The 16,433-nt window shown below is 36.1% G+C and overlaps 1 protein-coding gene across 4 annotated transcripts in view; it reads right to left on the bottom strand.

Moving 5' to 3' along the window:
• NECTIN3 (nectin cell adhesion molecule 3) overlaps nt 1–16,433 on the bottom strand; it is a 67,930-nt gene that overhangs the window by 25,854 nt on the left and 25,643 nt on the right. For all 4 annotated transcript variants that reach the window (XR_015799581.1, XM_088156840.1, XM_088156844.1 and 1 more), the window contains exons 3-5: nt 10,837–11,133; nt 8,987–9,104; nt 6,723–6,874 (exon numbers count right to left, since the gene is read on the bottom strand). Coding sequence is in view for 3 of the 4 variants with exons in the window: in XM_088156840.1 (XP_088012966.1) it covers nt 6,723–6,874; nt 8,987–9,104; nt 10,837–11,133 (567 nt within the window). In the remaining variant the exon portion in view is untranslated. The remainder of the gene's footprint in view (nt 1–6,722; nt 6,875–8,986; nt 9,105–10,836; nt 11,134–16,433) is intronic.

Raw genomic sequence — 16,433 nt, 5'->3', positions numbered from 1 at the left:
TGATTACTACACACCTTGCTGCAGAATGCAACATTTTAAGCATGACATAAGTTTTACACAGATTTTCGAAAGGCATAATTATATTCCTTAACTATGTAAAAAGTGATGGTTCGTTAGGGAACTATACATAAATTGAATTAATTTGACAGAAGACAGGAAACTGAACAAGAAAGATGCACTACCAAAATGAATAAGAGGAATTATGATTCAGATTATGATTTTAGTAAAAACTGATTTAAAGTGAGTTTGATAATTTAACAAAGAAGTAGAGATTAAGGAATCCAAGTTTACCAGGGTTCTATGTCTCACACACTCCTAGGTCATGAAGTTCAAATCCCTCTTCCTTGAAAAGGTATTGCTTTAGATACAAGATTTGAGACCTTAAAACACAATTTCAAACAGTACCGGCAAAATCCTTCTAAGTTATATATACTTGTTTGGCTTTAATTAACTGTCTTTGTAATTGTTCTGCCTCTGATATGGAGGTCATAAATCCTATCCCTCCACATCCACAAGTATTTGCATCCTTGCAAATTTGACCATTGCATATGTGAAATAAGCACAGTGGCAATTACAATCTTATTCATATATTAGAAATTCAATGTTTTACAACGAGTTTTTTCCTTCAAAACTTCCCATTCATTCACCAGTTGTCAGGTTGCATCACCAACAAGCACTAATTAACATATTAAATAAATTGCAAACAGGATCAATTAAGCATGTGTTTATATGCATTCCTGCAATACATATGATATACCTAAGGTTTATTTATTGTGGTACCTTTTATTGTTGAGTAATGACTAAATTAAAACTGTCCCTTCTTGTTTATAAGGCCAATTGCAACTAAGAATATGCGAGTTTACTTCTGATGGTATCCAGAGCTTTCTAAATGTAAAACTAACTTTCTTTTACTTCCTGTACCAAGCAAGTTTCTCAAATAGAAAACAACTTGAAGATGAGGAATGCCAAAGTTTTATGTCTACCTCATGACATTTTTCTTGCAAATCACATCTCAAATGCCATCTCCAAACTAAGACAATGCCACTCTTATCTGTGGTTATGAAAGACTAGTATTTCATTTCAGTAAGCTCTTTAACGATAACATTTCACATATTTCACTAATACATGTTTGAGTTCTTAATGCTTTCCACAAAACATTAAGGGCTTCATTTAAATTTTGCTTTATATGGCACATTATTCAAAAGCAACCATTTCCTAGTGATAACTTCCTTCAACATTTTACTTTGGACCCAATGTTTAACAGCTTGTCTCTTTCACTGATGTAGGCTTCTGTTGTTGCACAAAGCACAACATATTAAAATATCCATGTGGGTCAGGGTGCTGAAAGTAGCAGAAATTCTGGAAAATATTTGGGTTCAGTTTAAATGCATCTTGATTTCAGTTTTTGTCTTTTACTAGGTTCTGGGCCCTGTTCAAATCCATATTACATGTACCCTGCAACAATGATGAGGACAAGCAAAGACCCCCAACAAAATTTCTTCTACTTTTACATAGCTACCACGCCCATTAAAATAAGAGACATAACTGAAGAAAGCAAAACCCAATTTTCTGGTATGAATATAGCAAGTCAATTGGCTCTTTCCATACACAAAGAAGCCAAGTTTTCCTAGTTGGTTTCAAAGCCTTTGACACAGTTTTCTGCCAATAAAAGCAAGACTTGCTCTTGACTTCAAATAAAACTCTGATACCACCTCAAAGGACCACAGTCCCTGTGCACTGCTTAGTTTTCACACTCTTAATTATTTTCCAGATGTTTCCCATCAAAGTCAATACCAACTTTCAACAGTGTCAGCTTGATATTTTTATTTTTTCCCTTCAATGACTAATCTTGATATAGTTTTCTCAGCTCTTACAATACCAACAGCTTATCTTGGGCAGGGGAGTTTCTACCACTAAGTTTAGTAAAGGCATCCAACTAACATGACATGTTTCATGTCCCAAACACTACATGTCCCCACTTCAATCCACATCCTTCAAATGTCTGGGACTCACCTCTGCTTCTTGTGCCAATTCAAAGCCAACAATAAACCAAGTGTCAGAGAGATGGAGGTTGAAAGACCTGGATGAATCATCCCTAAAAACCAGACCACTATCTTCAAAGTCTTAGGTTTAAGTTCTGTCCTGGTATTATCAGCTTATCATGGTAAAAAGTCAACTAGAGAACACAATATTCTTAAACCATGAACCATTTTGGATTTAGCCCACTATGAAGCATTTGAGAGGTAAAGTAAGCTACAACAGGCAAGATAATTCAATACTGGCACAATTTCCTTGCGTTAAAATTTGTCCTTTAAGCATTACAGAAACAAAGTCTTGGAAGGAAAGATTCCTTGGAGAGTTGCTGTGTGTTAACATAGACAGTCAAAGTCTGTCTGGTTCCAAAAGCCACAGAGTGGCCAAAAATAGTTCTACCTATTTGAAAAAATCAATCCCACACCATTCACAATACAAATGTCCCCTTTTTTAGCCTCTGACAAGACAAGGACCAGCTATCAATTACTTCTAATCCAAAAGTGAGTTGGCTTTACACAAGTTACAAGATCTCTCTTTACACATATTTTATTGATGGCAAATATTTGCCTGTGTATGTATTACTTGTATGTTTGCAGATACATACATACTACTGTGTCTTAACTTGCTGTTCTTGCTAAATTATCCTCAAATAAGTTAAGTACTTAAAAATTAAATAATAATTCTGCGTAGTTGGGTCTTAAAAATTGGCTCTTTCAACTGCTGAAAAGCTTACGTAGCAACTCCTTTATGACAGCAAGGAAAGTCAGCTTTCCATGGACGAAGACTCTAAATGTCTGAGAGTAAATGATTTTGAAATTTATCATTCTTTCTCTTTCTCCAACCATTGCTACTCTCATGTCAAGTAATTGGTGAGGACACTGCAAGACACTCTCCCCACAGTGTCTTGCCTACAAAGGTTCCACACTGGAGCTAAACATTTTCCTTAGGATTATTTTCAGTGTGTGTCCCCCCACCCCTATTTTTGCAGCATAATACTAAGATTGGTACCAACAATTTCTCTCACCAATCATCTACTTTCAAAGTTGACTGTGCTTTTGTGGTTTCTAGCTGGGATTTTCATGCACCAAATAAAAGATTTTGGTATTTTTTTGGGACACAAGAGAAACTTACTATTAACATAACCTCCAGCATGGAAGAATATTCAGGAAAACCACTGGAAACTCAAAGCCTGCTAGACCAGGGAGCAAAAGCCCTTTGCTAAAGAGCAGTTTGTCAACATCTCTTCCAATGTGTAATTTAGAAAATAAAAGAGTGCCTGTATTCACAAGGCCTCTCAGAACAGAGGTTTGTATATGAAGCAGCAAAAACTAAAACCAATGATCGGTCTTTGCTAAGTTAATCCTCACAATGTCCACTCTACAAGAAGGTGACCCTGTACTTACAAACAACACCTTCCTAGGATTGCTGCCTAACAAAGGCCGGCTTTACCTTGAACAAAAGTCATCTCTTCCAAAGACTGGCATGACAGAAGAAGTATGTTCCCACCTTATTTCGAGTCTCACAGGTCACCTCTCCCTTACAAGGGGAGAAAGGGAAAGCCTCAGTAAACAGCATGAAGGTGAAGGAACACAGAGCCAAGAAAACAAAGTTCAATTCCTTGTGTAAGAAAACTGAGTAAATCAATATTGTACGAAGAAGTGTTTTATATCTCAAGCTGACAGCTTGTTTTGGAAAACTGTTACTTCAATACTTGAACTCCATGAGGAGCATGACTTGCTTTTGCTGGACAGCTATGGAAATGTTAACTTTATACCAAATTAATTAATAAAAATAGCAATGATAGCTGTGCTTTAAAAGCAATATATAAAGAGGGCTTCAAACACCATTTGAGTGTTTCTCTATTCATATAAATATGCAGAATTTCCTGAAACTGAAAGCTGAATTTACCATTTAGTTCCTGTCAACTACTTCTCTTTCATTTCTGTATTTCACTTCAAGAATATTAAAGTTTAGGAGAACAACAGAACTTACTAAAAATATAGCTTTGACTTTTTAAACAATGAATATCAGGACAAAACCCAACTTTTTGTTCAGCTCACATTCCAAACTTACAACACATTTCAACTTAATAGGTGGTTCTTTTTTTCAGTTAAAAAGCTTAACAACTACGAGCATGGTGACTGTTCAGAACATTAACTTCATAAATCCTTTTTGACAGCTTCATAATTAAAATTTGAAAGATGGTGTGATTACGCAGCTTTGTCTGTTAGCTTCCAAGTTTCACTTCACATTTTATGCCAAGTTTTATACAGTGGCTAAGAGCAAAGAGAGAAAAAAAGCTAATTGATTATTTCAGCTTATTGCTCTACAGTACATCACTGTCATGTTTACCATTAATAGATACCTGGTGAGTTAAGTGAAATATTAAAAGGTGGTAAGTGGATTGATAATTAGTCATTTGCCCATCCTACATCATTTAAGGGCATTTCAGTTATTTAAAGAACCAGTCACTCTGAAGTTATTCTTGAGAGTTACAATAAAGTGTGCTTAGCATTTGTTTCTGAAAACAATATAGGTGTTACACTAATAATTGCTTCACCTCTCCCATTTTTATCAAGTCTCCTATATACAAAAAGTTTGTACACAGTGCTTTTAATCATTTTGTCAGCATGATCAATATAAAACTTTAAAAGACTGAAATTTACTGTCAGCTAAAACCTTTATTGTTACTGGTGCACCTAACAGGCAGAACCATGACCCTGTATGATTCTGCACTAAGTGAGGCTCAGTTTCATAGCTCCCAGAAAAAAGCTAAGGTTTGCTAATTGCAGTTAAATTGCTACAGGACAACAAAGTTGCTGAGCACAGCTGAAAAACAGCACACATATAAACAGGGTCCATCAGTACACAGCAAAGGCCAACCGTGCAGTTTAACTATCTCTGCTCTGAGCTGGTTTAAACTCTGTAACATTTGCATTAGGCTAGAACATAAACCAACACCACTGCCCAGCTAGCCTGTATGCCCATGCTGCTTTTCAAAATTTTAGGAAATATTATCTATGATTTCCTGGTTGGCCTGTTTTAGTCTGTTAGTTGAAAGTGTAATTTGAATGACAGCCTTTAATTTTCATGCATGAGCATGTAGTCACAGTACAAAGCATGAGGTCTATTTACAGCACATGATATTCACAGAACTGACAACTTGAATAATAGTGGACTTGAAAGAACGTCTCCCCACTCCTTAGAGTTACAGTAGGGCTGAGAAGAGAGCTATAAACTGCATTATTTTTTGAGCAAGTATATTTGAAATTTACATTCTAGTCAAACATTTCACCCTATTTAATGATGATATTCTAATTTTTTAATTGTTATTTCTTATAACGTGCCAGTTTTTGTAATTGTTTTGAGACTGCTATGCAGCTATGAAGTCTTCTCCATAGAAGCAGCATTAGAACCATGTAAAACATCCAAAAGTAACTCTCACAGAAATAACTTGCGTAACAATTGGCAGCACATGAAGTCTTTTAAATGATATAAAATTTTAGCTATTAAGTAGTTTACAACTAATTCAACTGTCTCAAATTATTTATAAGTTTCCAATTAACTAGCTCATTGACTAGACAATTTATTAGAAGTTACTAGGTTTCCACAGTGGCCTACAGTGTGGTTATATCACTGACTGCAACATTTTCATTCATTCTAAAGATGCAGAAAACTGTCAAAAGTGAATTCTGACTGATGTGGTTTCAAACATCTTGTACTTAAAGTTTTGTCTTAAATTCTCATTCTCATTTTAACTCTTAAGGGTTCATATGGAGTTTTAACAAAGTCATCTACGTTTGTATCCATCATCTCTGTATCCTCTAACAGGCCAACATGTGCTCTAACACTTGATTTGCTTAATGAAAAGCAGCAACATAATACAACAGAATGAAGTTTTAATTTTCATGTCTATTATCTTCCTTAAAAAACCCTATAATACTAACATTTATTGATCAAGCTAGAGTTTAACTTAATTTACTTAATCCCTTATGGAAATCTGAACAGTTTTTTAACACTTGTACAGAAGTATTCACATTTACTGTAAGTCATGCTGCCCTTTCACAAAAAAGGTGTCACAGCAAAACATTAATTACATTGCATTAATGATACTAGAATGAGTGTTCCAACAGCAGTAGTACTACAGACACACAAATTTGCTACATTGTACTAAGTAGATCATCGAGAGTTCTGCATGAGATATTTCACTTGATGATTACTGGGTATCTGCACCCCAAGAAAATGACACAGGTAACTGGTGTAAAATGCACACATTCAGAACATAACCCTTAAAACAGCATCTTTAGCTTTTCTAAATGCAGTTGCTCCCTTCCACCAACATCTGTTTTCTCAATTTATTACAGAAAAGGTACTGTTTATTGCAGTCAGTATGTCTTATCAAACATAGGATAACACTGCAAAAAACATAAGTTTAACTACCAAGAGAAAATCATTTCAGAAGCACCTCAACTGTAAGAATTTCCACTATATGTTGCTATTCAAGAGTCAGTTTAATCCCAAATTGTGCTTTAGCTTTTAAATCCACACTTTCAACGGCTTTTCACACAAAGAAATTATATATTTAATATATTTCATGCAACAATTGGCTCTTCAGTTTGCTAATTCAATCACTGACAAATAAAGAGTTCCAAGTTAACATACTGTCTCTGATAAGAAGTAAGACTTACCTAATATGTAGATAGTCTTCTGATCACTTCTCTGACCAAGGGCATTAGTCACCTTACAGATGTAAGTCCCAGTGTAGTTATAAGTCAAAGGGCTGCTGAACTGCAGAGTATTGTTAACAGCCAACAATCCTTCAGGCCATTGTCCATCCAACCTAAAAGAACAGTTATATTTCAAATGTGTACATTTACACCTAGTTTAAAATAATACTGGCAATAATCTATGGAATGAATTTTTCACTGTGCTCTGACACTTCCAGTAGGCTTTCCTTCAATATTTTCAGTGTACACCTGAAGATTTATTTAGTATTTCATTTCTGGGCCAAATCCTTTAAATGTCATATCTGCTGGAACTAGCAAGCTGTCTAAAATCATCACTACTACAGCTAAGAAAACAGCATCTCAAAAGAACTTGGAGGAAGAAGACAATCCAAGCTCTGAAAACTAGCAGTCTGACTAAGAAGCACTTCTGCTGTCAGAATTAGCTGCCCATTCATTTGCAATTATTTCTGTCCATACATGCTTAACTTACAGGACATTTTGACTAGACCTTCTGAGCAAGAATTCAAGCAGTTTCTCCTCTCCTGAGTTGCCTTTTCTCATCTCCCATCACTTCTCTGTCTAAATTACCGCACTGAAATGGAATGTGGTACTTGGTGATACACTTAGGGAAACAACTGGTCAATTTTTTTTTTTTAATCAACTGACTTTTCTAAGTCTATCCTTTCCCTGTACAATTCTGCCTGAGATCGCAGTAACAACTGTGTAAACACAAGAGAAAAAGGGGAAGGGCAAAAGGCCCTGGAACTATATTACCAGGGCTGCCAACTGCCCATTAAACACCTGTGTAATCTCACGCCATTGAAACCCATTTTGATTTATCTAAGTACCTATTAACAGCTAAGCAGGCCTAAATCAATATTCAAACTAGATCACTAGATGACAATATCTTGAAAGCATTTAGTAAGCGTGATTTTTAAAGTAGTATTGAACAAAAAGGCACCCATCACTTTAAAACAAAGACTCAAAGGAAAAGAAAAACCCTTCACAGTTAACACTAAATGCAGTCTTCAAAAAATGGGGTTCAAGACAACATTCCTACTTCTTTGCTGTGATTATTGCCCAGAATTGCTTCAGCCACATAAAGCTGATAAAAGTCATCAGGCACATACTTCATAATTCATAGTACCAGAAATATTAATTTCAAGAAACATTATAAAACAGTCAACTGATTTGAAATCTCTATTCTAATAAAATTTTCATTCAAACACTTAAAAAATATTACTAACCATAAATATTTCTGTATCCCAGTAAATACAATATCATCTAGGATTCCAAGGGATACAACTGGTTGGAAAGGCAGTTCTACAACCTATTGCAATCTGACAGCAGCCAAACAGCACACAGTTCAACACAATACTTCTTTCATTTCTCCAAGCTCAAGCTACCCTTCTTTTACATGGATTCCCTCCCTACACATGAAGCTCCTCATTCACCAGTACTACAACTTGTTGAATGGGTTTTGTTGTTGCTCAGAAAGGTACACCAGGTTTATTCCAGAAAAATTTACATTTCCTGTAAAAGTTGGTTCCATTTTAATGTTAGGAAATCTAACTGTCATCTCTGAAGCTTGAATGGCTTTAAATGTATTAAAATAGGTTTATTTCTTCTAGAATTGTGAAAACTGGTAGTATTGGTTAGTTCTTACATATGTTTCAAATTCAAATGAGAGAACTGAGAACCCAGTGCATCTGAAGAAGCAAATGGTACTGCTGTTAGGAGTTTTTTTTTAAACATAGGAATTTTTATATGCTGCAATTTCTCATCACAGTGATTTTGAGCTAAGCCTGAGATGGGGTTAGCAGTCGACAGATTCATGAAATGTGGATGCTATGTAAGCTTTTAAATTTTTTCATTAGAAGCATATGTAAATAATACTTGGATCCTTACTAGATTTAGTGGTCTTTGCTCTACATGCTGCAACACACAGAGTTTCATCTGCCTCGAGTAACTAAAGAGACTTTACCCTGAGAGTAATGACAAAAGTAAATTTATGTTTAGGTACATAAATTTACAAGATATCCTCTCACCTGTATTCATACAAACATACATCTTGTACTCTCCTTTTAAAAAGCTGGATAAAACCATTACAACCAATACAAGTCATATATTCTTTGTTTTCAAAACATGCATTTACTGTAAGCAAAGTGATTATACCATGCCACATGACTGAATCATGTGGCAAGTCCCTTTCCATAAATATTTACCTGGTCCACATAAATTCCATAGGTAGTGGATTTGCATCAGCATTACATTTGAGCTGAACATTTCCTCTTCCAATGAACCAGTTTCCATCATAGCCAGTTACTGAAACTTCTGGGGCATCTGACAAAAAAAGATTATCTATGAACAATCACAACTTTTACATTAAAAATGAATTGCATGTAAGATCAATAGAACAGAAGGGTACTTTTTACTTTTTTTTTTGAGGGGAATGTGTGCTTTAGTTGTTGGTTGCCTTTTTGTTATTAAAGACCACTACCAAAATATACAGAAAACATGATATAGTTCCATGCTACGACATTAACATGCAGCAGTGAACAAATTGTTTTAATTGGTGCAACTTTCCCAGTGTGTTTTCAGCAACCACACAGCACCTTGAGGAAGCAAGAGGACTTCAGAAAAAAACCCAACAGTTTCATGCTTTGGGGAAGTGAGGAATGGTAACTTAGAACCACTACTCATTAAAAAGATACAGCAAAGGAACAGAAAGAACCTTGGGAGAAACCAGGTAATCAGGAAATCACCAAAAAGTTCACAGATGCCAACTATAAAGATTAAATTATCCAACAAAATGTAGAATTATGTTATGGCTCCAAAAAGCCAGGAGATTATTTCAGGGAGACCTTGGAAAAATATTCAAAAGTCAAGGAACCAGCATGATTTGGGATAAGCTCTGGAGCTGAGATGGAGAAGCAGTTGCAAAAGCTAATAAGTGTCAGGGAAGACTGAAGAACACACACTGCTTCTCAATTGCTGCTGTGTACCTTACTATACAGCTTTGTTAGAAATTCTGAAACATGCATTAACACTCATCTCAGATGAAAATATTAAGTCCAGCTTGCATCCTCACTTCATTTTCAATAGGAAACAATTATTTTATTCACTGTTTGAGATAATTCAAATACTCCTTAGTTTTATTTCTGTATCGGTGGCCCCCCAATTTAGAACTTGATTTCAAGATCAATAAAATAAAGCAATGCTAATCATTATTTTATGCCAAAATAAGTGATTCTTTACCAAACAGAACAAAACCAAAATCAAATTCTAGTCAAATCAAAACAGCCAAATCTACTTTTTCCAGCCCCTATATTTGTTCTACTTGAACTGACAGACTTCTGTGTTTAGGAACTTTAAAGCAGCACACAGCCAAAACAGGACACCAAAGGAACAACACAGAAATAGTTGGTTTTGTTCATATATGCATTGTCTAACAAAAAGGGACTACATGCCTAAAGCTTATTTGTATTAACTGGTTTTAATTAAGCAACATTATAAGCCACCTCGCTTTGCATTCACATCTTTTAAAAGCGATACATTTTTTAAAGAAGCCTGGTATAGGTTTGAATTATATGAGCAATCTGAAGCTGAATAACAAATGCTAGGCGTGTATGTATTATGTTCTTGTTTCCTTACACTAGTTAGAGTGGACAAAACTTGGTGAATAATCTGAAAATAACTTATTGACTACCACAAGACTACCTATGTTCAACTTAGCATCTCAAATATGAATCTTCATTAGTATTCTTTTTTAATACTGCTGAAATGGATCAATTTATGTTTATGCTTATGGATCAACTCTCAGGTTTACCCATGATTCAACATCCAAAACAGTAGAAATGTAACAGTATTCTAACTTCATGGCTTCATTTTCAATACAGAGACCCTAGGCTTTTACTCCTGCCTGACCTGCCTCTGATCACAGCTTTTCTATACAGTTTCTATCTTTATTTTCCTGAAGCAGGAAGTGCTCATTTCCTTCCTGTGGAAGTACACACAGATTAAGGGGGAGGTTGCAAGATCTATACCAGGAATAATTACCTCACTGAATACTTACACTGTATGTCCAACACGTAAGGGTATCGCAGCTCCTTTTCAAAGGCAGGGTGCCTCACAACGCAGGTTATGTGTCTTCCTCTTGCAAATCGTGTAGGGACAATCACATAGTGACTTACAACTGTCACTGTTTCATTTGGAAACAAAGTAGAGGTGGATTCCATTTCACCAAGGCCTCCTTCCCAGTCAATCTGTGCAGCAGGTTTTCCAGTGGCTGCTGTACAAGTGGCTGCTACTGTCCTATTTGCACCATCTATTAGAGGGTTTGGTCCTTTTGTTAAGCTCACAACAGGTTCAACTAAGGAGGGGAGGAAAAAATAAAAGGAGATTTAAACAAGAACTCCACTTCTTTGGAAGTGTCACTAGTTAAAAGTTAGGCAAGACCAAATCAATTTGCAAAGGCTCATGTTAATCAGACATCCTAGATATAAGACCACACATATCTCAAGAGATGATAGCTTTACAAGGCTTTTTTTTCCCTCTGACACTATCCCCCTTTGTCCATTCATTCAAGTACAGTGCTGTTCATTCACTTTTAATGCACTGACAGGGAAATCCAGAGTGCTCTAAGTCCAAAACACTAATTGCAGTGCTCCAGTTGCAGTGTCTGACAGAGAGCTTAAGGTATTAGGTTAAGCTACACTGCAGTCTTTTTGAAAAAGCTTAGATTCTGCTGCATTTTCAAGTGTTCAAGAATTAATCTATACTGTCAGTTTGTGTCACTTGAAAGCTACTTCAGTGTTCTAACACCCAACACTAAGAGTTTAAGCTTTTCTTGATGGCTACAATACAAAGAACTTCCAATCTGCATCTTTATTATATACACACACACCATGCATTGAATAAAGGATCTAATATGTACACAGAAATACACAATTGTATAGAAAATTTGAGTTTTCTATGTATAAAGTAATATATATGAATAAAATTACAATAACAAAATAAAATAAAATTCATTGGTTTATATATGAATAAAATTTTGCCTATAGATATACACACTCTTATGCATCAATCCCCACAAGAGTTAGAAAACTGGAACTCAATACTAAGACTAAAGAAATATAACAATGGAAGGATGTGACCTTCTTGTAAAGCTACTGCTCACCCCAAAATTTTAAAAACTTGGAGAACACACTTCTTTCTACAAGGAAGTTGCATTCCTCATGTACAAGTCTACTGCTGAGCGCCATAGATTAAAAAACCTTCAAGAAATTTCCTTCTGGTTTAGCAAATCACTTTTGGCCAAGCCACCCACCAGCTGCAGCCCAAGTCAGAAAAGCTACCTGGTGCTTCAGATACAAACCATGGCTGGGCTGTTTTAGAATACCCATTTGTGTCACCAGCTCTGTAAGGGACAGGTTTGCAGTAGTGTAGCAGCCTATGCCACAATCCTGGGCTTTTGGTCTAATCTGGCTACTGGAGTCCTCTGATGGAAGGTCATTGCTACTCACCATAATGCTTCAGAATCCACCTCAGTGGATCAGCCCTCACTAATCACAAAGCAGAGACAAGTCTTGCAACTTCTGTGCCTTTCAGTATCAGAAGGAGAAAAGTTAGTTCATGGAATTTCTTTCCAATAAACTGAAGCTGACCCACAGACACATCTTGTGACAGAATAGAGCAAAGTTCACTGTACCTGGCAAGTTCTCCAACTACCTATAACTTCCAAAGATAACTGGGTAACAAATATTTTCAGCTTCAGACCATTCAGTAACAGGATCAGTTTTTGACTGTTTTCTAACACTGCTTATGTCTGAACAAGTTGGTTTATTATTTGCTCAATTACAGTAAAGGAAAAGGCAAGTATTAAATGGATAACCTTATTAAAATGTGTGTTTTCTGTTCTGTGCTTAGAAATGCTTGAAGAGTACAAGTTGTTATGAAACTGAAGATTGTTTGGGCAGATACTGAGAGCAAATTATTTTCTACTTTGTCTCTATGAATGCCTACCCTCTGAGATTTGTTAGTTACCCTACCAAAAATAAACCAATAGCAGGTTTTTTCTGCCAAGTTGTACACTCACTCTTCTTGAGATCTGAAGCATTTCTAATACAGCTTCTTTCAAAATCTGATTCCCTGCTCTCTAACACTATCAACAGCTAGAGCTTTCTGCAGTAAGTTTATATCTGAACTGATGTACATGTGCATAAATATTGTCTCATGTGCAAAAAAAGCCTTTAAAACCTAGTATGGAGAACTTGACATTATATAGCTTTGTTATTTGACCCACAATTTGGTTTTCCTGATTAACATACTACCTTCTTCTCCCCAAACCACTGGTAGGGACTTCTTCAATAGTTTCATTAGTATTACCAAAATGCAGAAGTAAGCATCCAAATTTATATTTAGAATTTTACATGCATGAAAATTCTGATTTTTGCTGTATTCTTCCCTTCCCATCATCTCCATAACAGTAAAATCAATTAAATTAGCAGCTATCATTAGCAGTTCATGCCAAAACTGCAGACTCCATTAATTTCAGCTGGAAATAAAAGCTTGATATGTTCTATTCCTTTGATTTTTCTTAAAAAAAAAAAAGTATGCAACTGCGCAATTTTTCCTCCACCTCTTTGTGAAGGGATAGATAAACAAACAAAAACTCTTAACTGAGCTGAAGAGATGTCCAGACCCAAAGCAGACTACTCAGTACTGTACTTTTAGAAAAAGAAATCTTCAAGTAGCCAAAGAAACACTATAGACTAATTTTAAAAACCCAGTTTCTCAAGTGATATGAGAGAGTTGTCAGTTTAAGTTCATTGTGTAATATTTGGTTTTACACTTGTCAACGAGACTCAAAGGTGAACTATTCAAAACTACTCAGCATCATAAAATATACTTATTCCCAGTCCTATGTGTTTCCATGCTTTAGGTTTTTTATACATCACAAATGTTTAACTTTCTACTGTCACATCTTCCCATAAATTGTGATTCTTGTACCACACACTAACTGCAAGATAACTAAATAGCCATGTACTGAAAAATGGAAAGCAACTGCTGTTAGGACACTTATTTCTATACCTTATCATTCAGGACTACTTTTCTATGGCCTTTCTAAATTTTTCAGTTATGGATTAAGAACTATCTGGTAAACGAATCTGTAATTATAAGGGTCATGGCATCTTGTGTCTCTCAGTGTGAAAAAGTTTTACCATTTTCAATTGGGAAAGGAGATTACCTAAGGTTGGGCTTTAGAATTTTTTTGGTAGAAAGTTTTTGGTTTTTGAAAGTGTAATTTCTATATGCAGTCCTCTTATCCCAGGACCATTCAGTGCACCACACGAATGTGATTTTCACTTCCTCTGCTCACAGTGGTGGTGGAGGACCCAAGAGGCAGCTGGGAGAGTGTTAGAGAAGCTGCTACACCCACTCCATACAAACACTGAGCTCTGTTCAGGCCAAATGTAAAAGATGGCGAGGAAAATGCTTTGTGTGGAAAAGGAAGCCACTGATCCCCCAAGATCCAAAAGCAGGACCTACTTCCACAGCGTAAGAGTTCCATCTAAAGCAGTATTATGGCATGAATTATACTTGAATATTAAAGACAGGATGGCTGAAGCATGGAAGTTAGATGTGCAGATGTTCAAAATGTCTCAACTAATTTGCCAATCTGTGGCAAATTCGTTTTACTGACTCACCACCACCACCTAATTTAACCCAGCTTATTCTACCTTCACCTTACATTCAACATGGACATATCAGAAATCTCTCACTACTCAAGTTCTTATACTTCTTTACAGAAGAAGAACATAATACAGCATCCAGACAAGAGCCTTAAATCCTAGTGCTTTAAGATTCGAGGCCAAAAGGCTGCTTCTTGGTTTTCATGTACTTTCTAAGTATTTTCAATTGCTTCTGTTAAGTTTAAAACTATTTTTCTGTGCACACTGGGCACAGGAGGTCTGGATGAAGTTGGCATGATTACACCACAAACAGAATTATTTCCTCCTGACATTAAATTCACTAATTCCTTGGCAATAGCATGACACTGGGAATTGCAATCCCCTTCATCACAACTGACATGTACTTGATGAATTTCTTTCCAAAAGAGTATTTCAAATTTTTATTTTCTCTCACCTCAAAACCAGAAGCTTCATCTTTCTGTGTACTTTATCCTGTTTGCTAATTAATGCTTAACTATAAACTTCAGGTTTTCTTGTTTTAGTAGTTTTTGGAGGGGTTTGCTTGGTTTGTTTTTTTTTTTAAGGCCAGTCAGTTCACTAATTTGCCATCTACTTGATATTTTTTATTGGCCCACAATATTCTGTGGTAGCTAAGAAGAACATGTACATCTCATCAATCAGCACTTCTTGACTACCATTACTTCATCAGAACTGTCTGAGAGAACCCAGTATCTATAGTGCCTGACATCCATCATCTTTTAATTCCTAACTGGAAGACTTCCTGCATTAGAATGTCTGGGATCTAATTCATGGTGACAGACCTACACCTTTGATGCTTTTCTGTACACTCACTCCTCACTTGCAGCATTGCTAAGTTAGGCTGCAGAGGAACAAGACCTACTTTATCAATACCCATGATGAGAACTCCAACTTAGCAATACAGAGTTAAACCAAAATCAAGTATTTAAAATAGTCATGGACAGCACTCAGGTTAAGAACAAAAATTATGTCAGCTCTGCAAGCCACCTTGTGGACAAGCCATTTCTTCTGCCCTGAGACACCACTTTGCCTCATTTGATCAGCATCTTGGGGAAACCAACAGCTTGACACAGAAATTATTTGGCATTTTCTGCACAAGCTTAACAAGGTAAGTTTGAAAAACCAAAGTTTGAGAAAAGGTCAATATATCTGTTTGACCCTAAAAGCATTTTCATATTTCCACTGTCTTAACCTCTCCTTTTACAGTACATTTCTTTAAGACAACATGAAGCACTAAACAAAGCAAACTGGCAGTGGGCAAAGTCACCAACCATGGCTAGTCTGTTAAACTTGGGGCTCATAAGAGGTTTTAGATATGGTCTTAAGCAATCAGTGCAGTGTGGCAAAACACAGGGCATTTCATTTCATCTTGTAGTTATTATTTTTGTTCCATTTATCTTCAGTGTCTCCACTTTACAGTGTAAAAGCATCTAGTGCATGACTAAGTATGTCCACTACCCATGTGGAAGGAAACTAATTCTCTGCTAAACAAGAACAGACAGGGACTAGGAAAAAAGGCTATCCTGCTTCAACTGGAAACAGCCTCAGCCTTAGGACAGGAACTTTTTTCCTTACTTAAGGGAGAGTTTTTTTAGACCAGTGGGAAAACGCAGTCAATGCATCATTGAAGATGATTTTAAGTTACATCAAGATTTAAATTACAGCGATTGCATGCCTTAAGATTCTGACGAGTTGGAATTGCTGAGTTCAGGCCAGCAAAGTTCCCAAGTTATTAATTTACAAGCACATTCTGAAAAATCACTACTTCCCCCGTACTTTTTAAATTTAACCCTACAAGAGAGTGTAGCAAAAAGTTTCTAAAAGGATAGAAAATACACTGCTAAGGCCAAAGAACATAAGTCCAACAGACGGCTGGCTACCTAGTGGTACATTCAAGTGAAGCTTTGCAAATAACATCTGGGTTTTGCCATTTAGAGAT

The sequence above is a fragment of the Sturnus vulgaris genome, chromosome 2, assembly GCF_052056855.1.
Source record: "Sturnus vulgaris isolate bStuVul1 chromosome 2, bStuVul1.hap1, whole genome shotgun sequence".
Lineage (NCBI taxonomy): Eukaryota > Metazoa > Chordata > Aves > Passeriformes > Sturnidae > Sturnus > Sturnus vulgaris.
This window is presented reverse-complemented; position numbering and strand designations above follow the sequence as displayed.